This window comes from Haliotis cracherodii, unplaced genomic scaffold, assembly GCF_022045235.1.
Source record: "Haliotis cracherodii isolate W230 unplaced genomic scaffold, xgHalCrac1.p SCAF_4, whole genome shotgun sequence".
Lineage (NCBI taxonomy): Eukaryota > Metazoa > Mollusca > Gastropoda > Lepetellida > Haliotidae > Haliotis > Haliotis cracherodii.
In genome coordinates, this window is record NW_027266297.1 from 31,005,675 (window position 1) to 31,032,842 (window position 27,168).

General features: G+C 39.7%; 1 protein-coding gene across 18 annotated transcripts in view; it reads right to left on the bottom strand.

Annotated features, from left to right (window-relative positions):
* LOC139480555 (microtubule-actin cross-linking factor 1-like) overlaps positions 1-27,168 on the bottom strand; it is a 275,708-nt gene that overhangs the window by 146,408 nt on the left and 102,132 nt on the right. For all 18 annotated transcript variants that reach the window (XM_071263682.1, XM_071263686.1, XM_071263685.1 and 15 more), the window contains 3 exons: positions 26,164-26,253; positions 25,364-25,441; positions 24,875-24,967 (listed from right to left, as the gene is read on the bottom strand). In XM_071263682.1, coding sequence (XP_071119783.1) covers positions 24,875-24,967; positions 25,364-25,441; positions 26,164-26,253 — 261 coding nt within the window. The remainder of the gene's footprint in view (positions 1-24,874; positions 24,968-25,363; positions 25,442-26,163; positions 26,254-27,168) is intronic.

The window sequence follows — 27,168 nt, forward strand, 5'->3', positions numbered from 1 at the left end:
TGGCTACTGCTCTGTTTGTGGAGTTTCAAATAACTACCCTGAAGATGGACATAATCAATTCAGGGGCGGTCAGGTAGCCTAGTGGTTAAAGCGTTCACTCGTCACGCCGAAGACCCGGGTTCGATTCCCAACATGGGTACAATGTGTGAAGCCCATTTCTGGTGTCCCCTGCCGTGGTATTGCTGGAATATTGCTACAAGCGGCGTAAAATCAAACTCACTCACTCACTCACTCACTCACAATCAATTCATGACACCAGTAACTGATGTATAAACTCCATAGTCACCATCAAATCTGATCCCAGACAACAGATGGCGCTACTTCAGTATCTCCAAAATGCTGCCAAAGTATCCACATGGATCCTAATGGATTAAGTGTAACCACTACCATGCTAAACCGACTGTACGTACACCTGATTCACCTGATGATCGTTCCGAGATCCAGGTACAGGACACTAACCTACTCCAGGTGTGAAACAGGTGTAGGTGGGGCAAGGATTCATGTTTGACTGCTGATGAAGGTAATAGGTGATGAATATCTGATATATCACATCATTATTATCAGTGGCCATCATTAACTTATGATTGGTCAGGGATAAAAAAAATTGTCAAAATAATTGGTTGAACTGAAGAGGTCCAGACATTGATAAAAGAACTGATGGAAGAACTGATATTTTAGGGAGTGTGTGAGTGTTGTTTTATGCCACAGACAGCAATATTCCAGTTATCTCACAGCTTCTGGTGCATTATCAAATCTGGGCCACGCAGACCAATGGTGTAAGAATGAGCAACACGACAAACCATTGGAGTATGATGACACACACAGGAGATACTCCTGTTAACCTTGCAAGAGACATGCAATCCCCTTCAAGCAATCCCCTACAGTGAGTCGCAAGGTCTTTCTGAAACATCTGTCCGGTAAATACACTCTGCAAATGACCGGTCATACAAGAAATTGTTGTTTACAACTCCACACACGAACAGTCCAGGAACAACTACAGTACAAAGCACACCGATGGTTCTATGACCCACAATGACCTTCCCCCCATCTGATGAGGCAGGTGTTTTGGGGAGCAGGCCCAGACCAGGAGATGAGAGTACCTACGCTGGAGTACCGCCTCCGTAGTCTAGTGGTAGAGCGTCTGCCCGGAGAGCGGAAGGTCCGGGGTTCGATCCCCGGACGCGTCATGCCAAAAGACGTTAAAAGATGGTACTTGTTGTTACCCTGTCTGGCGCTCGGCATTAAGGGTCTAAAACAAGGACTGGTCGGCTCGGAGTCAGTATACTGTGTCTGGGTGGGGTATTCATGTTAAACTGCGGCATGGTATCTCAGTGGGCTAGCACTATAAATCGGCATCAGTCCAGACTAGTACAAGCAGCCACACAAACACACACACGTACATGCAGGTTGCTATGTAAGTGCAATAATCTTGGACGCGACGTTAAACCCAATTTCACCTCACCTCACCTCACCTCACCTCACCTCACCTCACCTAGGCTGGAGTAGTGTAGGATACAATGTGAATGAAACTCTTACCATATTGCAGGATACTTCCAGCCTACCAACTTTCTATACAATTCAGCCAAGGGGGACATACCCATTTGGCAATGGTATACATTGTGAAAGAAGTCTGTCTCCTGTCAGTTTGGTGCATTTCATAAGGTTACCCAGGCACATGTGTTAACAGAGGAAAGGAAGCTGAGACGTCTATATCTTCTGAAGACAGAACATATTCTCAGCACATAAATGAAACAATGGTCACCAATGGTGAAACATCCAAAGAAATGAATTTTCAACATAAACGAAACATGCAAAATTTATCTTTATCAAGTAAAGCTTGACATTTTAATGACCAGTTCACTGCACCTAACACCGGAGAAAGGTTGAACATTTTTGGGACAGAATGTTCTTCGAGGTCATTATCCTTTTTGAAAACAGTCTTTCTGACATCTTGGAGGTGATTTTTCTCAAATAAGATATAAATAAATCTGAAACACAGCGTATAAGAACTTAAAAAAATCTCTGCTCTACTTAAAGAGAACAATACAAGGAAGCGAACTTGACAACCTCTCCAACAATTCTTGCCTGGGTTTCCTTTCATCCATTAAAACTTCAGTATCCAATTACAGCTCGGAATCATAATAATAACATGGTCCATCCATGTTCTCCCAAAATAATCCCTGACCCCAGCGCCACCCCCTGGACATTTGCTGACCACATGCCCTGACTGCACCACACCAGGCATCAGTGAAAGTCTAAACAAACCTTCCTTGTTCGCACTTGTCACAAATTATCTGATCAGTATCTTCAGGGCGAGGACTGGTGAGATAGAAAATACTCCAAACACCATCCCACAGCAATTTGCCACTACAATCTCTAAATTCCTCATCTAATCAGTGCAGGGGAGGACCTCAGATTGTGGGTCAGCTTTACTGCCATGTCGGTCCCTTTAGTTAGTGTAATTTTTTCCCCATCATTAAAAATGACATGTTGCAATTTCCTCTCCTCAGAATCAACTTAGGATATGCCGTGCTGGGTATAGCTAGACTCTCTGTCTCAGATCATTCTCCTGTAGGAATTCCTCAAATTAAGTCTGAAGCCTCGACAGTGACATTGCAAAGCAACACCTCAATGAATTAATGTTTGTTGTTAAATGCCACACTCGCAATATTCCCGCTATTTCATGTTGGCCTGTAAATAATCAAGACTGGACCACAACACAAGGTATTGCCATGCAGGAGCAAAGATCTACGCTCTACCCAACGGCCAATCCAGGTTGTTGAGGATCTTTTTTAACCCGGAGTCCCCACAGGGATCTGGTGTCAATGTAACTTAACAATTCTTAGGGTAAAACAATTATGATGACATCAAGCTATTGTTTTTGCTGTTGAGTCTGAGCCAGGAATTCAGTGATTAACAAAATTTAAACAAGTAAAACAGATGCAACTTTAGGTAATAAAGCAAAATTATTGAGAAATTATTTGTCAACCGTAATACGGTTCAACGTGGAGAAATCATGTGATTTCATTACAGAATGAAAAGGGTCATGCTGAATTAATGTTTTGATATGTTGAAAAGAAGAAGAAAAAACAGTCAGCATAAAGGAATGATAAAAAAAGAAAAACCTCCTTTAGAGCTATCCATGACAATGTCTTTGCAACCACAAAGTGGAGAATGGAGATGTTATCACAGACAAGTAAGACAAGTAACGCAACATCTAAGTATGATGTATTGCTAGCTAGTAGGTGAATATGACTTAGTTGAAACAGTGCTTCTGATCCTGGGCCAAGTTTTGTCTAAACTTCATCATACAATCAGACTGACTAGCTACCGTGAATTGTTGTTCACAATACCTGGATTGCCTGGTCCAGGCTCTATTATTTACAGTCCACTGTCATATAGCTGGAATAGTGCTGAGTATGGCGTAAGCAACAACTACACACACAAAAAAACTATCTTGAAATACTAATCATGAAATTTCTGAGCCTTGGACAAATAATCTGTAATTTGGGAAGATTATTCTAGATATTACCCATCACCCTTTTTCTCAATGATGGGCAAATGATTTCACAAGTTAACGAGTTCACCACTACCCTACCAAACCATCTCCATCTTTGGAGAAAAATGTACCATTGGAATGTCCATTGTCACAGCCTCTTTCCAGGGAGCTGTCCACATGTACAGTACTAACCACCCTCCCTGCACCATGTCAGGTATTTTCATTCCACAAAAATGTCTGCAAAGCTGCAAAGAATTCAGCCATAAAGACAATCAAGCCGAACCCCTGCGTCAACCCCCTGTAGCGCAACATCTTTTTTTAACTTCATCGGAAGCATCTGTAACAAACTTGACCTCCGCCTACCGTTCTGACCCCAGTCGTGCCACCCCCTGTCGTGTACCATAAACATATATCAAAGAAGATTCCTTCATCGAGGAGGCTCTAAGAACAATGCAGCACCTGTCCATGGATCAACTCCAGCTGGTCTTCCAACACATACTGTTGTCAGCATGGATCCACCGGATTTTAACAACTTCTTGCATACTAATGATGAGTGCAGTGATACCAAACAAGTACCTGAAGTTGGATAAACAGACTCCTTTACATGCCATAACTAGTTAATCACAATGAGAAGATACACATCAAGTTGTGTATACAACCCTCTCCTTCTCAAGTTAATAACAATATATACCTCACAGCAACGTTTCCTCTACCAACAAACAATCTGTAAAGAATTCACAAACCCTCCATTTTTCTTAAACTGTTCCCAGTTGATTTCACATATGTCATGACACCACAACCCCCTCCAACAACCTCACAATACCCATTCAACATCCCCAATCTGCTGTAACAACTCCACAACTCCCTCTAACAACTCCACAACTCCCTCTGACAACTCCACAACTCCCTCCAACAACTCCACAACTCCCTCTAACACTCCAAAACTCCCTCTGACAACTCGAAAACTCCCTCCAACAACTCCACAACTCCCTCTAACACTCCAAAACTCCTTCTGACAACTCGAAAACTCCCTCCAACAACTCCACAACTCCCTCTAACAACTCCACAACTCCCTCTAACAACTCCAAAACTCCCTCCAAAACTCCCAACCTTTCAAACCAATTCATACAACCACCATCAGTGGTCCTTCCCTTCAACTCCCTTGACTGCATCACAACCCCCTCAACAACCCCAAAACCTCTTTGAAAAGGAACCCATCCTTTCAACCCATTCTCATTCCCTGTTCCCCCTCAGAGCTATTCTGTCAATCACCTTTTAAACCTCCACCCCAACCCCCTTAACACACCCTAAACCTTTCAACACATCTAATCACCTTAGTTGTGTTCGCTATCCAACGTAACTCAATCACAAGCCAGTCAGCCTCCTACCCACAAGCCCATCTACACACTAAGATGCCCTGTCCAACAACTTCCATCCCATAAACAGCACCATGCCCTTCCCCTTTCTCATGGTCATTTCGTAATCCTCCTTCCCCACCCCACCCCGTTCTCATCTACCCCCGACAGAACCCCCACCTCCCCTACAGACACCTGGAGAAATCTACTAGGCCATCAGACAAGAAACAGTAGAGAAAACAGTGAGTCTATCTGCTGGCAGTGTAGGTAACAAGGGCCAGCCACGAGTGGTGTCGGCAAAAGTGAGTGAGTGAGTGAGTGAGTTGGGTTTAATGCCGCTTTTAACAGTATTCCAGTTATATCACGACGTGTCAGCTTAATGTGGGAGGAAAGCCAGAAGTGATGCAGGTCTCAGACGTTTATCACTTCGGTGAAACCCACGAGTATGGGTATGGTGCTGACAAACCTAGAAACATAATCGGGGCGAACCGGGATTCGAACCCACAATCATAGGTTTCTGGCGTGCCCAAGGGACGCAACTCTGCACAGCGAATCGTGGCGCCTTAGACGACTGGGCCACCTGTGCCCCCCAGTCAGCAAAAGTATTTCCCCTACACTGATAGTTGACTTAACCTTTAATTCACAGCTTGTATATTTGCCTAAGTCTGAACTTGTTTTCATAAATAAAACAAAATTCAAGAACATTCAATCCAGACCCTTCAGATTAACCCTCGGGAACATTAAACAGAAATGTGTGATTCTAACACTGAATATTATGCGTCTTAGAATCAAACCATATATCCACCAAAATATTAGGAAATCTCTGAACGTCAGCAACAATCATGCCAAGCTGTTTAAACATCTGAGCCAAGACTGAAGCTCTCTTGGAATGGAGTACAGGACATTCAGATAATCAAATCTGAATTACAAGGAAATGAAATCCTGACGTCAGATCTTAAGATTCTCATACAGACCTTACATATATTTATCAAATGATCTCATCTCACCTCCATCCCATTATCATCCCTTCATCGGCTCAGAAACCAAACCTTTATGGTTCCTTTATAGAATTACTTTATCAAACTTTATACATAACTTTGTTCCAAAGTCTATACTATCTCTAAGATGCTAAAATACAAATCTTTAGCACCCTCAAAAATGAGGGTTTATCACAAACAGCCATATTGCAGCCAAACCAGATGTTGAATAATCAAAGCATGCAGTTTTTCTGCTCTCTGCACCTTCAAAGACGATGGTTTATTATAAGACGAGCAGTATCCTGACCCCCCAAGTTATCTGTTTCAGACATATGATACACATATCCAGCATATTATATATGATAACAGGGATGACATTCAAACATCGCCCTGGCCTTTACTTGTATACACGAGATGAACATATGCAGATAGAAGATCTATGATGCCTGTGTACACAAAGAAAAAAGGGAAATTATTTCTTGCAATGAGAAACATCCTTTCACAGGATTGCAAATTGGAAAAAAGATAGGATGTGGTATTTAGGTAGCATTTGTTAGTGGGGCTCTTGCCAACTGACTAAATACAGAATGGAATGAAAATAATTCTGTATCAAAAGAAAATGGGCAAAGCAATATATCATAAAACAAAAATTATTTAACAATTTTAGTTTTTTGTTTTAATTCATGATCCTAAAACTGGTGTTCAGCCCATAATGTAGTCTGTCATACAGACCCTGATACAAATATATCCAATACAGCCCAAGCAAGTCTATATAATGTTTGGCAAGTCTAAGTTACTGCAGTATCAGTATCTGAAAATGAAGAGAGTCTCTGTGCTCCTTTTTAACAAGAGGTTTTTTTTCTGTTCATTTCAGAGACCTTAGTCTACCCATAATGCTAAAAATGTTTGTCTCAGATTTGGTTAGATCAGTTTACTCTTCACATGCTGACACGTACATGTTACACCGTACATCATTTAGACTATACCAAACACAAAATATGTTTAACTTAGTTTTATGAATAATCTTCTTGTCTTAAAAAAAACATATTTCATATACCATATATGACATTTTGACCAAAAAAAAAACCATGAAAATATTATCTTTACTTTCCCACCCATCCCTTCTCTTTTGCCATAAAAACTTGAATTATCATAATTCTCTGCCGTTTATCAGCGCCACCTAGTGATAGCACGACGCTTTTGCACTCATTTACAACATGGAACTACTTTTACAAATTATGCCACTAACAGGTGCTGACATGCACTCGAGTTCAATCTTAAACAATCTATATATCTCAAGGCACTGTGACATGGAGGAATAGATGAAAGTAATTTCACATCCTAAATTAAACATTCCATAAAGTTTAAAACCTACTTAATGGTATCTCCTCACCGTATACATCAAACTTGCCTTATTCTGAACTGTGAGCTAAACACACACACCTATGAGAAAACTGTGTATTTTACAATTCCGTGGCATGGAAACTGAAGATAATATTTTCTTATTAACCATCACAGTAACATCCAGTTTCAGATAAAATGTATTCAACCTTAAATGTTAAATTTCTTTGAGAATAAAATTCAAACAGAATTTGAGTTTGAGATGGAAATTTCCTGTGCAAAATGCCAAAAAGTTGGCATGCCCAAATGCCAAAATACTCATAAAACTGCGACTACGAAATTGCTTTGGACTCTTTTTGACATTCCAGTTGAAGCACGCTACAGTTGTCTTCAGGAAAACAACACAAAAACCGTGACCTACTCTAAAGGGATAACAACCGGGAACTAACAGCATGCAGCATAGTCTAACATCTTTAGCAGGTATCTGTGTTGTTGAAGCCTGCTGTAGAAATTGTCTGGTAATGATGCACCAAGAATAACTGACACAACCTGGAGCAGTGTCGGAGCTACCCACCTTGCCACCTGTCAATGACGAGATGTTGAATCTCCGACTGGCGGAGAACCGGAGAGCTGTCAACCCTTCGGAAAACTGGTGTTCCGGAAATCTTCGTCTCCTATTCATGATTCGTATATATCCAGGGTATATCCAATATTACTGCAGTTATCCGCTATTGTATTCTCACTATGTTGGTAATCTTTATACATAACACTTCCTGCAGTCCATGTCTCCTAAGCAGTGTACAAAACCTACACACAACATCATCATTAGCGAGACAAATATCACAGAAAAGACACAGCCTATATCACCATCGCTGTGAACACATAAATAACAGTCTTCTGTGTTAAGCCAAAAAAGTGCAATAGGAAACCACACAGCAACAACTGCATGTACATCACACTCAAAACAAAACGCTGATGCAAAAGCCCTCAAGCATCGCATGAAGAAACAGTCAATAAAAGCATTTTCGGTAAATGTCAGTCACCATGACAACCAGGTGGTAAAGAACTACTTTTTGAACCGATTCCAAAACTGCAAATGCTTATCTTGGAGTACAGTGGTCTATCCAACACAACCCCCACTGACTTCGACTCTGCCGATCAGATGTCGCCTGATGTTTATATCCTGTAGCACTTTCCCCATTCTCTGCCCTCGGTTGCTTGACTGATAGTGAGGTGAGGGGAAGGGATCCCCCTTGCCCCCTCGTCACGCTTTATTGGCTGTGGGAGGGAGGCAAGATACTTGGGAGTTTTTGTTGTAATTCCTCCCAGTGTGCACCATCCCTGATTCATGGCCGCTTGACACAGTACATGCAGAGGAAATAATTATGTCTATGTTGCATGCCTGTCGGTCATAATTATGTTGTTTGTAAATGATTGGTTATAATATATCAACCAATTAGATTAATAACATGTTTTCAATGTCATCAGGGAATAAATACTCATAAACATTTCTAATCATATTTCTTGCTTTTATTACCATGGTAGTTTCTAAACACACAAAATTCTGACTGCATAAAAAGACATAAATTTAGGTCATACCATCACGTGAGTGAGTGAGTGAGTGAGTGAGTCGGTGGGTGGGTGGGTGAGTGAGTGAGTGAGTGAGTGAGTGAGTGAGTGAGTGAGTGCTTAACACCGCATCAGTATTATTGCAGCTATCATACACTGAAATAATGACGTAAAATACTGATTAAGCCAACATTAAAGTCAATCACGATACTAACACTGAAATAAGCATAAGATTTAATAAAGCTACCACAAACATCAACAGCACATCAAACCTGCCACCCCAAAATACTCCTACCCACAACAAGATCAAATCAAATCAAAGGATCCAAATTGCCAAATCAAAAAGAAAATATCTTTGAAGACGCCCAAGACATGTTTAAAAGAACTTCTGTCAGAGCTTCAAGTCGCTTAAAAGAAAGTGAAGGTGGGAATAGATAAGGAGGCTTGAAAATGCCAGGGCTCTTGTCTCCATCAGATAAACCTCCTGCATGTGTGCAACTGATTCTGTCTGAAGCTGGGGATACACCAGTTATACACTGGATTTGTATAAACTAGACTTATTCAGACACTGTCAACCAATCACTGATACCTACAGTTGTCTTTAATGGTATCATTCAAAACTGGATGTATTCCCCTTTGAACAGATCCTCATTATGTATAAGGTAACTGATGCCTGTCTAGATTAGATAGATGTTTTCATGCCAAATCTACCTGGAGTGTACTCATCTGCCCTACAACACTAATGATAACAACATGTATGTATGTATTTTTAATTGCTCTGGCACTGACAAAGCTCTTCTGAGATGTATGGAAAATAATTTCAAGTGATGTTAAAGCACTTTTAGGCTAAAGCTGATTATTACTCTCACCATGATGAATTGGATATTTCCATCAGTGAATTAACAAATATGACTTGGTTTTATGATGCTGTAGATGAGGTGAAATGGGGTTTAACGTCGCGTCCAAGATTATTGCACTTATATAGCGACGTGCATACACGTGTGTGTGACTGCTTGTACTAGTCCGGACTGATGCCGAATTTATAGTGCTAGCACACTGAGATACCATGCCGCAGTTTACCATGAATACCCCACTCAGACACAGTATACGGACCTCAAGCCGACCAGTCCTTGTTTTAGCCCCTTAATGCCGAGCGGCAGACAGGGTAACAACAAGTACCATCTTTTAATGTTATGACGCGGTTGGGGATCAAACCCCGGACCTTCCGCTCTCCGGGCGGACGCTCTACCACTAGACCTTGGAGGCAGATTATGATACTGTAAGCAGTGTCAGCAATGTTGCTGTGGGGTAGAAACAGACTTTGACTTTACATGTGGGAATCAAACCCAAATTTTGGGCATGAAAAGCTCACTGCTTCAACCACTGAGCTACCAATATCACCATTAATAATGAAGATATCCAAATCAAATTCTTCTCTATAAGTGGGGCAAGGGTGGCAAAATTGTTTGAGGTATCACAGTTCCCTCTGTAGAGCCATGCAGGACCTGCTCGTCAATGATTTGAATCCCTACGTCTGTCAGCAGGTCAGCCACCGAAGTTTAAAATGTTCATGACTTGTGTTTCTATGGGCTTTCCATCAATATCAAGCTGGCACACTCCAAAATCACTAAGATTGACTAACGGGATCGGGTGGCCAGGCTCGCTGACTTGGTAGATGCATATCATTGTATCCGAATTGCATGGATCAATGATCACAACAATCACTGGATTGTCTGGTCCAGCCTTGATTATTTACAGACCGCCATCATATGGCTGGAATATTGCTGAGTGTGACGTTAAACAACAAACAAACCAAACCAAACCAAAATAACTAAAATACTGTACAAAGTAGCTTAAAACTCCCTCACTCAGGCTTGTCTTTAACTATTTTTGGTGGCAATTTCAACTGTAAACCCTCAATAACAACAGAACGGAAACCTCATCTATTACCGTATCTTGAACTGTTCATGGGAACGCAATACTCAAATACCAACTTGTAACCCTCCTAATGATCTCTGTACTTTCTCTTGCAGATACACAACATAGGTAAACATGACAGACCATCGCAAAAACTCCACCTATTTACCACCCATGAACATACTCATGCAAAAAACACCAAGAAAAAACTTATAATGAGATCACAAAAACCAGAATAAGTACTATTTTCAAGTCTAACTTTCTAACATTTGTTATCTTGAGATGATAATGGCACATAGATCCTTGTGTAAACTAACTCTAACCTGCACACATGGGTTACCTCCCCTTCTTTCTCCCATCCTACCACCCATAGAGGGCACTTCATTACACTTGGCAAGATCAGCGTGTCATTCACATCTCCTAGGCTCACCTACGTTTATCATGTTCACCAAGGGTACGAGACAATATTTTTTTATGGAATATATTACTTCAAAGTAAGCTATTCCCAAGAAAGATTAAGCTGTTATTTCTTCAAGTTGAGGGTGAATGACATATGTCAGTACTGATAATGATTCACTCTGGACCTCCCACAATGGAACCTTAATCAATACATTACTGTACACACCAAACTTGGAGAATTATACAGATAGAAACATGAGGTGAGGTGAAATGGGGTTTATCCAAGATTATTGCACTTATATAGCGACGTGCATGCACGTGTGTGTGTGTTCGACTGCTTGTCCTAGACCGGACTGATGCTGATTTATAGTGCTAGCTCACTGAGATACCATGCCGCAGTTTAACATGAATACCCCACTCAGACACAGTATACTGACTCCGAGCCGACCAGTCCTTGTTTTAACCCCTTAATGCCGAGCGCCAGACAGGGTAACAACACGTACCATCTTTTAACGTCTTTTGGTATGACGCGTCCGGGGATCAAACTACGGACCTTCCGCTCTCCGGGCGGACGCTCTTCCACTGGTCGATAGAAACATGACCTAACCTCAATAATACATATGTATTATTGGGCAATGGACTAGTGGTGTATAATGGATATATGGCCGTGTATGCTATACAAGACCGCTGATATAGAATTATATATCATAGCCCTCAAACAATAATTTAAAGGCCAAAAATTAAATCTGTGTGTAAGTTGAGAGCCAACAAACATGTAAGACACTAAAGGCTGAAAAGAATCATGTTTGTTTCATAAATGTTATTCTGTTTTGTAAGTCACAATTGGAATAGAAATGTGATATGAAGCTAAAAAGAATTATTATTTCAAAGAATTCTTTATCATAACATGTATCCCATCACCACCAGTGTATCACATGTTGTATCTCATGCCCTGTGCTTAAATACAAATCTACCAGACACTTGCTAATTATTTACTTCCTTTGATCCTTTACACTTCAAGATGGTCCGTCCATGAACAAAGTGTATCCAGTACCACAACATATTGACATCAAAGCCCCTTCTGCTACTGAATTTAAATATCCAAGTCATTTTCTGCATTATTTCTTTCAACTTTTTATTCAAAACACAGAAATACTTACTCATGCACAAATACAAAATTTTAACTATTCTGACAAAAACATTACTATTGGATAACACCAATAACACTAAAAGGACAAAGGTGCCAACAAAACCAATCCAACCAGGTGCTACTTAATCAGGGTTCTAAAGGTGTTTCTCTCCTAAACAAATTACCAAAGGTATATTTCCTGTGCTGGGATAATGCAGTGTTTATATACTAGCTGACTGCTCCCTACACAGTGTTGATGGTCTGGGGCTGGCAAAAACATCCTGCTGAAAGCATCACCTGAATGTGCCAGCGCCAATGGTGTGCCTCTCTGGAATCCATAGAATAGGAAGGCGTTACTGACTGTACTCTAGAACACTCAATCTCACATTGTACCTACACTGTGTTGTGAACACAGAACAGGAGACTGGCCACGAATTATGTTTTATCACATGATCATGTTTAGGTTACTATATTTAGGGGGGCGGTCAGGAAGCCTACTGGTTAAAGCATTTGCTCGTCATGCCAAAGACCGGGTTCGATTTCCGACATGGGTACAATGTGTGAAGCCCATTTCTGGCGTCCCCCACTGTTATATTGCTGGAATATTGCTAAAAGCTGAGTAAAACCATACTCACTCACTCACGACTATATTTAGATACTTGAATCCTTATTGAATACAATTATTCTCAAAACCACCTCAAGCCCCAAACACGAACAAGAAAATACCTTACAGATGTCTGCGATGTCCACTTTAAGGTACCATAAACAAAGCACATTTTTACAAGCTGATATTTTCATCTGTGTTGAAGAACATGACAATAGACATGGAATCAGTGCTGTTCCGTTTCACCTTAAGTTCTTCTGATTATGTTTTGGCTCGTTCACTAGTGACAGGTACCATGGTTAATCTTCTCGGAATGTTTCTAGACTAAAGATTTCCCCTCCAGTAAAAATGTCAGAATCCCGTTTGGACAAGTACCTGTTTAACAACCTCACAAATATGATTTCCTCGTCAAAATGTCAAAATCTTAATTTTGAGCAGGTATTTCTTACCTTGACTCAAAACTTACAAGAACATTTAAAAACCGTTTCTTGTCAGTGTATATTTTGCAAGCGTCTATTTCAGAACTTCTGTAGCAATAAGTTTTGGAGAAGAACCATGGTTGCTTTGATGATTTAATCATGTTGATTTGAAGGTTCGAGAGTTTTTCCTACCTGATGTAATAGCACACCTGCGTAAACACAGACAACCCAGATCAAACACATCACACTAGCAACGTGTACTGTTTATACAGTTTACACTCAACTAACTGCCAACCTTAATAAACCAATACTATCTCTTCCTAAAGCAACTTCCTTACAGATTTGAGATATTCTTCTTAAAGTCTTGGCATAAATGTTCCATATGAAAATAATACTGTTTTGGGCTTACCCTATCCTGGCTGATCCTTTAACTTAGCCCTAACATTCCCGTTAACTGAACAACTGCTTACCTTCAAATAGACAGACATATACATGTGTCAAGTAACCCATTCCATGCGATAATGAAGGTGCGGGATGAGAAACAAGGGCCATGTATCAGATACAAGGGCCAGATGTGAGGAACGAGGGTCATAATCAAAAACATGGGCCATGTACCACAAACAAGGGTCATGAATCTTAAACAAGGGTCATGAATCTTAAACAAGGGTCATGAATCTTAAACAAGGGTCATGAATCTTAAACAAGGGTCATGAATCTTAAACAAGGGTCATGAATCACAAACAAGGGCCATGTACCACAAACAAGGGTCATGAATCTTAAACAAGGGCCTTGTATGAGAAACAAAGGCCCATGAATCACAAACAAGGGTCCATGAATCACAAACAAGGGTCATGAATCACAAACAAGGGTCCATGAATCACAAACAAGGGTCATGAATCACAAACAAGGGTCCATGAATCACAAACAAGGGCCATGTACCACAAACAAGGGTCATGAATCACAAACAAGGGCCATGTATCACAAACAAGGTCCATGAACCACAAACAAGGGCCATGTATCACAAACAAGGGCCATGTATCACAAACAAGGGCCATGAACCACAAACAAGGGCCATGTATCACAAACAAGGGCCACATACCACAAACAAGGTCCATAAATCACAAACAAGGGTCATGAATCACAAACAAGGGTCCATGAATCACAAACAAGGGTCATGAATCACAAACAAGGGCCATGTATCATAAACAAGGGCCATGTACCACAAACAAGGGCCACGTACCACAAACAAGGGCCATGTACCACAAACAAGGTCCATGAATCACAAACAAGGTCCATGAATCACAAACAAGGGTCATGTACCACAAACAAGGGCCATGTATCTGAACCAAGGGTCAGGTATGAGAAACTAGACTCATGTATGAGGAACAAGATCCCCATGATCCTATGGTATCCTGAAGAAATGTACCTGATATGGTTCTGGAGTGGCATATCATATGACAGGTTTGAAACCAATTGGCAAAAGACCACACTGTCTGCATTTATAAACAAGCAACCTTCACTGAGTATTACTCTCGTAAATCAAAACACCAACATGCCAGACACTAATTATGTCTCTAATGTACTGTAAATGTCAAATTGGAAAAAGTGAACATTTTCAAACTGCTTGTGAAATAGATTCTGCAGGATGTGACTGTTCCTTCTGAATATATTCATGGGCCAAGAATTAGCACATTTACGGTATTTGTTTTGTAATCACCAGTTTCTTATTACCACAGTTCAAGAGGGTCATGATGTGACGGGTTCAACGAAATTGTCTGAATATATCAGGTAACATGTCCCAAGACGTGTTCAAGATAATGAATGTGTAATACTTGTTTTACATTCCCACAGGAATTTGGCAAAACCCATTCAAAGATGAACGATTTGGATTTACACAATGAAACAATGTAGAAATTCTACACAATGCCACTTATTATAGTTTTTGCCATAATTTCAATACTTTTACAAACCAATATCTTAAAAAAATAGAAAACTCATCATAGTACCACTATACCGGGTATCTACAGCTTATATCACCGCCTAAGACAGTGTGCTATTCTACTTATTCAGTGGCTCACAGTGTGCATAGTGTGCTATCTCCAAAATGCAAAATTCATTATAACAGCAAAACAAATACAAGCATCATAACAGTGTTTCCATTGTCCTAAATAGTGAGTGAGTTTGGCCATTTTCAATTATTTCAACAATTTCAGTCATTGTGCTTTAGTCTGTGGGAGGAATGCCTGAAATGACGCAGGTGTTAGGTGTTCACCACTTTGGTGAATCATTATGAGTAAGGCGCTGATAAAACTAGAAACAAAAACCGGCAAATTCAGGGATCGAATCCACAAATAATATATTTCTTGTGCACCCAAGGGACATGAAATGTAGCGCCTTTGAAAACTGTGTCTACTGTGCCTGCCAATGAGTGGGTCAGTTTTAAGCTGCTTTTAGTACTTATTTATAAAAGAATGAGCTTCACACATTGCAACTATATTGAGATTTAAACCTGGTTCTTCAACATTCAACGTAAGGAGCACATGCTGCAACCACTGGGCTACCCACTTGAGAAGGATGGAGATCTGGGCAGGAGACAAGCTAAGACCAAGATATACTTTTAGATGGTGAGGTGAAATTGGGTTTAACGTCATGTTCAAGATTATTGCACTTATATAGCGACGTGCATCTACGTGTGTGTGTTTGTGTGTGGCTGCTTGTACTAGTCCGGACTGATGCCGATTTATAGTGCTAGCTCCCTGAGATACGATGCCGCACGAATACCCCATTCAAACACAGTGTACTGACTCCGAGCCAACCAGTCCTTGTTTTAGCCCCTTAATGCCGAGCCCCAGACAGGGTAACAACAATTACCATCTTTTAATGTTAACGTCTTTTGGCATGCCGCGGCCGGGGATCGAACCCCGGACCTTCCGCTCTCTGGGCGGACGCTCTATCCCTAGACCACAGAGGCGGTCTATATACTTTTAGGTAGTAGTTCAGATAGAGTTTCTCTGAGGAAAGGTAGCTTGAAAACATCGTGAACATGACATACCTTCTGCCAAAATTGTTTTAAATGGAATAGCTTCAGACAAGTTTCAATTTTGTTGACAGAAAAGCATTTGAGTTCAAGTTTTACATATGTTCATCTTTACAGGCAAAAAGTAGCTGACAGTTGTGATATGCTAACGCCACATGAACTCTGAACCTGTCTGCCTAGATTAGAACCCTGTGTCGTCCATCTCCTGTCAGGAGGAGGATTCAAAATGTTTTTACGGGCTTGTGCTCTGATATGAATATTGATGACAACACTGACATTAAACATGCAAAAAACACAGGCCATTAAAATATGAAGCAGCAAGGTGCAAAAGGTCTGATAAAAATGTGTGGCAATGACAACTAAATTACACTGACAAAAAAATATAATTTTTTATTATTTTCCCAAATATGATTATGAAACAGCTCAGAAACAACTCAGATTCAGAATATTTGCACCGATATGCTTCCTGGGGTAATGTCATTTTCAGAAAGATGAAATATGATCTGTTCCAAGGTTCATGGGATTGTGTATGCATCTTCCATTAGCACCATTATGATGAAGAGGTTCTTCAAGAAAACACATGACCTGGATGCATATGGCCAAAGATCTTCTGGAGGGGGACATTCTCCAGCCATATAAATCTCAGTAGCTAGGCAATAACTGACCCTGCAGCCAAAGACCTCATCACCCCACAGATACAATCTGCTCTGGCATATTTTTATCACCTAAGGGGCATCCCAATCTTACAACAACAAAAAGACTGGATAAGTCACTCCTGCGTGTCATGATGTGGCCAATTTCCTTTTCAGTTTCTTCATTGGCTGTCAAACAAGCCAAGTAAAAAAGACATAAAAGCACTGGTTCCAGAGCATAAATGTTGCAAACTCAAATATCCTTAAAATGGGTTGCGACAAATCCAACAAGAGTCCATCATTTATATCAGACTATTTTGGAGAAACATCTGGTCGTCGTAGCAATATTTTACTTGTCTCATATTGGGGTAATTGTGGCTGTGTCAATAAAAAGTTCTTTGTGTGCATGTCATGGGACAAAATGATAAAATTCATGTAATTCAAACAATAATTAACTGCTGACAACTAATATGTTTTTGTCTATCAACTCTAGAATTACTGTCACAGAACTCGGTAATATGCACCTGTTGTGACCCTGTTTCTGGCATAAAGGTATCTCTCCAGCATCAACACAGTGTCTCTATAATGTATGTTCCTGCACGTTCCAGTATCACTGCATCATGTGTGTATATAATGTTCCTCTTGTGTGTTATCTCGTCTCCATCACCACACTTACATAAAACAGATTGTCCATGACTCATAGACACCAGGGAGCATCTCATCAAACCAGGAACAAACCTTTCCTTCTCTTGAAGAAGAGAATAGATCAAGCCCACTTATTCCAGCAATGTGAGCTTTCAACAAAGACAGTGTACTGTGTCATGACTTGCGATAGTCAAAGTGCTGCAGTTGCTTTCTGGAACAGGAGCAAAGCGCCAAAATTCCCTAGAACAATGAGTGTCATACCACCATACTATAACTGTATCATCAAAGCGATCTCTGGGTTACCATCAATGTCATAACTCTCATTATTACACAAAGTGATCTAAAGTGTTTCCCATCATCACCTCAAGTGAGTGAGTGAGTGTATGCAGAATCATCCTGTAGATAATCATGTCTAGACTAGGAAAAAGATCATCCAGGTACATGGACAAAATATCACCCAGGCCACATCATGGCTGCTTCATCCTCATTCCAGTTATTAAGGCAAGAAGGTGCTGGGGACCTATTTTGATCTGGCAGGCGATGAGGACCTATTCTCGTCTACAGGGTGCTGGGACCTATTCTAACCTACAGGGTGCTGGGGACCTATTCTAACCTACAGGGTGCTGGGGACCTATTCTAACCTACAGGGTGCTGGGACCTATTCTAACCTACAGGGTGCTGGGGACCTATTCTAACCTACAGGGTGCTGGGGACCTATTCTCATCTGCAGGGTGCTGAGGACCTATTCTCATCTACAGGGTGCTGTGGACCTATTCTCATCTGCAGGGTAGGAGGACCTATTCTCATCTACAGGGTGCTGGGGACCTATTCTCATCTACAGGGTGCTGGGGACCTAGCTATTCTCATCTACAGGGTGCTGGGGACCTATTCTCATCTACAGGGTGCTGGGGACCTATTCTCATCTACAGGGTGCTGGGGACCTATTCTCATCTACAGGGACCTGGGCACCTCTTCTGGTCTGGAGGGTGCAGGGGACCTTTTCTGATCTGGAATCCCTAGCCCAAGAGATTATACTCCATTAAAAAACAAGATATTAACATACATATCACTCCAATGACATCTTTGCTCCTGGTTTCACAACAATACCATTGTACCGAATTCTTCAAATTGCAAAGCCTCCTTGGTGTTACAAATACCATAATTTAACTGCATGGGTTTTGTTGCTGAGACCATTTTGTAGAGTGAGTGAGTGAGTTGGGTTTAACGCTGCTTTAAACAGTATTCTAGTTATATCACGCCGTGTCAGCTTAATGTGGGAGGAAAGCCCGAAGTGATGCAGGTCTCAGACGTTCGGTGAAACCCACGAGCACGGGTATGGTGCTGACAAACCTAGAAACATAATCGGGGCGAACCGGGATTTGAACCTACAATCATAGGTTTCTGGCGTGAACAAGGGACACAACTCTGCACAGGGAATCGCGGCGCCTTAGACGACTGGGCCACCCATGCCCCCCCATATTGTGGACACAGCTACGAAGATCGTAAGTCCATGTTAACACAAGCGTAACTACACTCGTAGCTGTTACATCACTTTGTGATCTGTACCTTCTCAATTCTTCAGATCTGTAATGCAGAAAGCAGTGGCAAGCAGAAGGGTGAAATCCAACCCAATTCTTATCATTTACCGATAGAGGATGAAGATATACTTCCTTATCCACAGCAAAATTAATTCTCCTGTCTATTCCTTGGAGAGCACAACCAAGTACCATGAAGCAACCATTGGCAGAATGACAGCATGTACCTCAATGGATGCCTCCTTGGATTACTCAGGAAGGTACTCAAGCATCTTATATCATCATACTTCATGCCAGTTAATGAAATAGCTGGGACCCTTTCACTTGAATTTGATGATAAGGGGGCCTGATGCCGTTCTGTATCAATGAGCAAGAGGATTTGGTAATTATAGGGTCTACAATACTTTCACTGGATCAAGAGCAAAATAGAAGTAATGTTTGGCTATTCAGGATTGCATGTTTGGCTATTCAGGGATGAGATTAACATTCTGTACTATCCCTGATAGGAAATCTGAATTGATCATTCAACCAAACGGACTGACAATTTGTTACATTCCATCAGTGATTCGGAAGTCTATTTTTACAGGTGGAGACTTTTATTTGTAACCGTTCTCTGTGACTTACAAGCTAAAAAACACAAGCTGGCTTTTTAGGCAACAATGTTTGAAAACAGCAGAAACAAAATGCTTGCATACATTGTTATTGTACTCATGTGGACTGGGTATTTTGTTTTGCCCAATATTTCTGTTTTCAGCATAAACCACCGCTCCCTCACTAACTCTAAAAATGAAAGTGAGACGACACAATAAACGCTTACATAGCACGGAATGTTTGTTGGAGATATTTCATACAGTTACAAAACTTGGTTGACAATTTAACTTGAATTGAAACTGAAAATACATGAACCTCCTTTGCATCTGGAATGTACCTGTGTGTTTTGTACTTAATATGCATATATTTGTAGTTAGTAGAATATTGCCACTGTTTCTCCATAGAATGTCATGCATCAAATATCTTATTTTATCATTTCCCAGACAATATTGAACACTGGTCTTATGACACCATTTTCAAGAAATAAGTCACATTCAGTCCCCACCCAAATAAAAATATCATTCCCCATACAAAATATGCAGCATATTATCCCCATGAGTGCGTGAGTGAGTGAGTTTGGTTAATGCCACTTTGAACAGTATTGGTATCACACTACGAAGCCTGTGGGTGGTAGACATGACTCAACCTGGTTCCTTCATGGAGAACCAACACAGACTCTGGTGCCTTTCTGCCCAGCACGTAGGTTATAAACTCCACATCTGAACAAAGTGTCTGGTGAAAGCATAGCATAAACTTTGTAATCGACATAGCAGTTATGTTGGCATCCTGAAGACTAGCTTGAACAAAATCTGTTATACTGGATGTAAAATTACACCTTTTTTTAACACATGGAGCCATTTAAACCCATTAAGAGAGGAAAATGGATTTTGTGATTGGCAAATTAGTATTGTTTATGATGAGTTAAAGTGTCTTTCTTTGTTATGTCTAGGAGGAAGTATGGTTCTGTGTCTTTTATGGGTTTAATTTAAATAATTAAAATGCCTCTAAGAAAAATGACCTATGTTGACAAAATGTTCCAGATCCTTTGAAAACTGACATATTTCGACACAACAGACCCACATCAACAAAACTAATTCATTTTGGCACAACCAGCAACAAAACCAGGACAACAGACTCACGCCAACAAAACAGATACGTTATGTCAACACAGTTCACGTCCATACACAACAGATTATGTCGAATGCAAATCGTAAATGAAATATTATTAAATCAATTACCTAACCAACAAAATCACAAAAACAAGACTAGTATAAATTTAAAACGTTCCAAAACATTCATGATATGACAGCATCAGCTTTGGAACCGACAAAATAGTAACCATGACAATAGCTACTTCAAATACTCCATAACAGAAATGACTACGATTATCAGCTTAAAAATAGGTACATTGACAAAAACATCAGTTCAAACCTACAACATATTGGCAAATGTACACACTTTCTAGGTTCCAGTCACTCAGATGACCATCACAGATAGGCAATCACAAATCTCATCAGTCACAATTAAATGTCTGCCAAGAAGAGCACCTATCTATATTTAAGAAAACTTCTGTTTTTGTAACGAAGATGTCTTCACGCTTCACCCATAAATTTCAACACACCACTCCAAAGCATGAGAAAGATTGTCACATGTGAGACCAGAATTCGAAGCATGCCCAAACCTCTCCCTATCTGTTCATTATGATAAGAGAAGCCCCACATTTTTACTAGCAGGAGATAAGATAAACCCCTGTCTGTTATAGCAATTTACGATGATTCTAGAAACATTTGCATCATGTCAAAGTAAACACATTTTTTCAAAAACATTTGTTCGTCATAATTGCCCAAAGGACGAGACAGAGTTTCAGCTGGTTGGAGTCACATTAAGTTTGTATATTGCACTCTGCATGTGTCGCGAGTAATCGCTGATACAGCCAATAGGATGCAGCTTTCACCACAAAAAAATATTTATTGTTTTTTTTAATTTTCAGGACAGGTGACTGAAATGAGGTCATAAATAAGTTCAAATGTTGCTTTTTAAAGCCTTCTAATTGGAAAAAGTAACTTTCATCATGGCTTGTGACATATCGTCTTGAGAAATCTTGCATTTATGAATGGTTGTTTTTAGACATACCATACATATACAAGGAACATCAGATATAGCTATATATAAAGCATACCACGAGGTATGAGATGCTGACTTTCTCACAGATTTGGGACATGACCATCAAAGCTAACTTCAAAATATTGTCACCAACAATTAATTCATAACAGTACTATGGCCATGTTAATAAATAATGTCAACAATCTTACACAACTGTCAAAATATATTCATTATTGATATTGATTTCTCTACTCTCGAACATATCAAACAAACTTGTTGCTTATGTCGTAAGACTTTTTCTTCAACAATCTTAATTGTTAATTTTGTATGCAAGCCATGATTGATTTCTTAATTGTCTAACACAAAAATAAATGTATAACAATCCATCTCCCGCTGTGTCAAAACCCAAACTGATTTAGCTACAGTTACGTGTAGTTACAAAAGACGGTGAAACCATGCAGCATCTTACTGTATGACTGTCAACAGCGTATCATTTGAACATATGTCTGTAGACATACACCATCAGGTAATGAAGTGATCACTCAGTGAGCGTCTATTAATTACTAACTTTGTGACATGTGGCACATATTCCCTTGTATTCACATGACACTGTGTATCAACTTGGGTTGATCCGTCTCCATATTAACAGAACACATGGTTCCTGGTGTATATGAGTCTGTGCGAGGTGTGTCGATATCAGTGTTATTGCCCTCTCCATCAGCAGCCAGGGTAGCTGCGTCTCATCTGTACCCACAGTCGATGGAGTTGCTGCATCTGCTGCATGTATCACTGAGCCAATGGTGGGGTGTCACAATACCACAAGTGTCCATACATATCATGATACAGTAAACTACAGTTATAACAAACTCAAAGAGGCCACTAATTTTAGTAAGTAATTACTGTAGTTTGTTATAAGCATACATACAGCATATATACAACAAATGGCCAGGACTAAAAAATAAGTTCGTTATAAGTGTGTTCGTTATAAACGTAGTTTACTGTACTTGTGTCATAGTACTATAACTCGTGTATTGTTGTCATCGATAACAACTTACATAACTATTGTGAAGCAATAAAGTTTAGATTTACCAAAACAGACTTGTTAGTGTCAATATTGTCAATTGTTGAAGACGAAAGGCTACCGTTTTTTGTTATATCTCTAATGTCCACAAAGTAATCTATGCATAAATGTGTCACTGCTCACCAGTGGCGTGAAATATGTTGAAATATTTTGGATTTTCTTTCATATTTGCTTAAAGTGACTTTTCCGATATTCATCGATAATTGACTGATGCTTGATCAATATTTAGTTTGCGATTTTCAATCTCAATGATCTGTATCGACAGCCAGCCCTAATCGTAATGTCAGGTGACTTGTGACAACCCCCATGAGGCTGCAAGAACCTGCTGAATGTGTGACAGTACACGAGAGTGATGGTGCCTGGAGCACATAAGTCATTCACTGTCATGTACAACATACCAATGAAAGGAGGGGGACAAAAGAATATATGTATCCAGCAGTCAGAACATATTTTGTGTGAGTTCTACCCTCTCAGGCTTAATGTACTGGAGTGGCCCCTGAGATGGTGGACAACATTGGTATGACATTACAATCTACGAAATGGCTTTCAGGAAGTGAGGAGAGTGTGAAATATAGACATCAACATTGTCTTTAGACACGGGCTTGAATTCTGTAGGCTGTGGTGCCAGTCTTTGGTAGATTATCCATTTGTTTTGCTCATAAAAACATGATCTGTGACTGTTTTGAATACAGCAATATGGCGTGAAAACTGACGTTTCCTATTTGTAGCAGTGGTGCAATTACTTTTCTGATCTAAAAGTTTCTTTCAAACAAATAACAGACAGATACCATTGAGTGACAAAACTCATTTAACAGAAATATTATGCATAAAAGAATGAAGGTTTTTTATTTGATCTAGAAATGTCAGTTTTCACTCAACAATAGACAAACAAACATTCAACAAGATCCTCAAGCATGAGGTCAGAACTGCATGGAATGTGAACATCTATTCAATCAAGCATATATAAATATACCGAAAATCCCTGACTAAAGGCATGTTTTTTCCAAAGGCCCTCAGATGTGAGGTATTGCAACAATTCGACATTTTTATTCTGAAATTCTTTACAAACAATATCACGAAATGGTAGTGATCTTGTAACACTTGAAACACAGGCTTTACACCTGAATTACATCGGACCTATTGTTGATGGAAGGGATCTTTAATGAAGGATTTACGAAATATTAATCATGTTTATATCAAGGGAACAACTGCATGAAATACAGTATTACATAAAATGAAACAATGATTTTAAAGAAGTGCATTGCAATATAAATATACCACACGCACTTACTCAATGCATTAGGTATGTCAGTATAACACGTACAGTCAAGTCCCGTTAATCCGACATGGTTGGTTGCATATGATTATGTCAAATTAACGAGTATGTCTGATAAAAGAAATTAAGTAGTATCAACGTTCGTGGTTGACTACACGATAGATAACGATATAAAACACGGATTGTTCATTAATTGTTTATTGTTAAGCAAGTTTATCTCTGCAGCCGTTGTAATATGCAGCTACCAACCGACTCATCTTGCATCAAAACACGGAGTACGCTGATCACTGTGTCAGATTAATGAGACTGATTTATGAGTGATTTTGGTAATTCATTGCAAATTAGGTGTGTCAGAATCAGAGTGCGATACTGTCGGATTAACGGGTCCAAATAATTTAATCGGTTCCCATCACTAGCGTCGGATGAAGCCGATTGTTGGATTAACGATTGTCGGATTAACGAGTGTCGGATTAACGAGACTTGACTGTATATTTCATGTTCATGTGTTCAGTGAAACCTGTTAATCAAGACTTACCATTTCCATTGAAATCACTTAGATAATCAACTTTCGGGATTAGTGAATCAAACAGAATAATATCTATTTAAATATGTACTGATTCCAAAATAGAGGGGTTTGGGATGAACAGGGTCCTGTTTAAGAAGGTTTCACTGTACAGTGTATGTTCATGTCACACATATATCATGTACACATCACACACGTGTGATGGAAAGCCTGTATGTGTATATCATGCATATAACACCTACCTGGAAATGTAAGATAACAGTCCATATCAACCCCAGGGTCAGTTTGGGGTTTCCGTCCACAATTTCATCGGACCTTATATTGACCAGTCGTATCTAAAAAGAAACGGTTCATTGATATACAATTTGTTTTCTTTATTATTAAAGTTGTGCTGTCCACAATGTAACACAGTAAAAGGATTTTATAACACTTCAATTCATGATCATCATTTTAATTCTTACTAATTAGTGACAACAATGTTGTTACATGGCATCAAAATATCACCAAGGAACTCTTCTTGATATGAAGATGATATTCTCTTATGTAATAAATCAAGATTTATAAGGAAGAGTGTGCAGAATACCATAAGCCATGTTATCAATTCACACAATATTCTCTGACTGTGACAGTTTGTGCTAGGCAATGTAGAGTTGTCTCCCATTAATAATCACCAATGTTGCTTGGAGCACGCCAGTGCCACAATATTATTTTCGAGTTTTCATACTACTTACCCCCTTCATTTTGAGAAACTCTAAGCTTATCTGTACATTCTGAATTTTGTGGAATCTCATGTGTCCTTTTTCTCTTGGCTGAAACAGAAAATGAATTTTTTTATTGAATCAAATATATTACTTATACAATTAATAACACCAAAACCTCAATTACTTCAAACACTGTAATGGAGTGAGTGAGTGAGTGAGTGAGTGAGTGAGTGAGTGAGTGAGTGAGTGAGTGAGTGAGTGAGTGAGTGAGTGAGTGAGTGAGTGAGGTGGGTTTAACGCCGCTTTTAACAGTATTCCAGTTATATCGCGGTGTGTCAGCTTAATGTGGGAGGAAAGCCCGAAGTGATGCAGGTTTCAGACGTTTACCACTTCGGTGAAACCCACGAGCACGGGTATGGTGCTGACAAACCTGGAAACATAATTGGGGCAAACCAGGATTCGAACCCACCAGATGACTAGGCCACCCGTCCCCCCCCTGTAATGTAGACTATGTGGACACAAGTGAGATATTAATATGTAGTTGTAGTATAGCTTGTTCACATTTTCATAATTCTTTTCATAACTTGTCTTTTAAAACGCAACATATTATAACAAACTGATATGATTACAATACTAAAAAGCATTTAAAATCAAAATAAGTCCAAACACTGAAAAGTTATCAGGAAATTGTTGACAGGAAACTTGGTTTTTGACAGAATAAATAAAGGAATGGGCTTATTTCCTTTTCACAAAAACATTTGCCAGATCAATAAACCAACCAACCAAAACGTGTAGTTGTATTTCATAAAAACACTTTTCATCACGCTTACCAATATTTCGTGTGCCAGCACCTCCAGAAGTGAGATCAAGTTATGTCCATCGCGGAGATCTTCATACAAGTCCACTATTCTCCTTCCAGCCTGGAAGTACAAACACACTCTGGTGAATACATTGCTTTAAGCCATGGTATAATCAGGTGAATATGGTATTTTAAGCCATGGCATGAGGTGAATATCCTGTTTTAGCCATAGTACAATGAGGTGAATACAGTGTTTTAAGCCATGGTATAATGAGGTGAATAGGGTGTTCGGAGCCATATGGCATGATGAGGTGAATATGGTGCTTTAAACACCAATGCAAGGCCATCTAGTGTATACTATTATTCTGTGTAAAGAAACAAATCATCAGCAAGGACAATGTGACTTAAAGATATGAAACTTGTACAGATACCAACACCTACTGTTCGTAGCCACATTTCAGGGCTACTTCCTGCCCCTAAAACAGGCATGACGTGTAAGCAGTAGTCAAGAAACATTACAAACAAAAAAGAAGTTGCTATGCTTAAAACTTTTATGTTTTTGTTTGTTTGCTGTTTAACGCCGCACTCAGCTATATGATGGCGTGTCTGTAAATAATAGAGTCTGGACCAGACAATCCAATGATTGACATCATGAGCATCAATCCACGCAATTGGGATACGATGACATGCATCAACCAAGTCAGCTAGCCTGACCACCCTATCCCGCTAAAAAACTCTTACAAACTTTTGTTTTCATGTTCTTCAAACTTCTAAATCCTTATCCAAGACTTACCAATGTGAATGTACACTGATGTACATTGTTTTATATGTATAAATATATATAAGAAGAAAATCAGAGAACCTCTGACAATGACTTACTAATCAATGTCTTGAAATTGAAAGGAAAGTTATTTATTAAATGTAAAGACATTACTCCACGTATTAAACTTAACAGTCTTCAATGCTGCAAAATTAACATTTAATTTAAGAAGAATATTTCATTTGCATACACTTGAAACAAAGCAAATTAGAACAG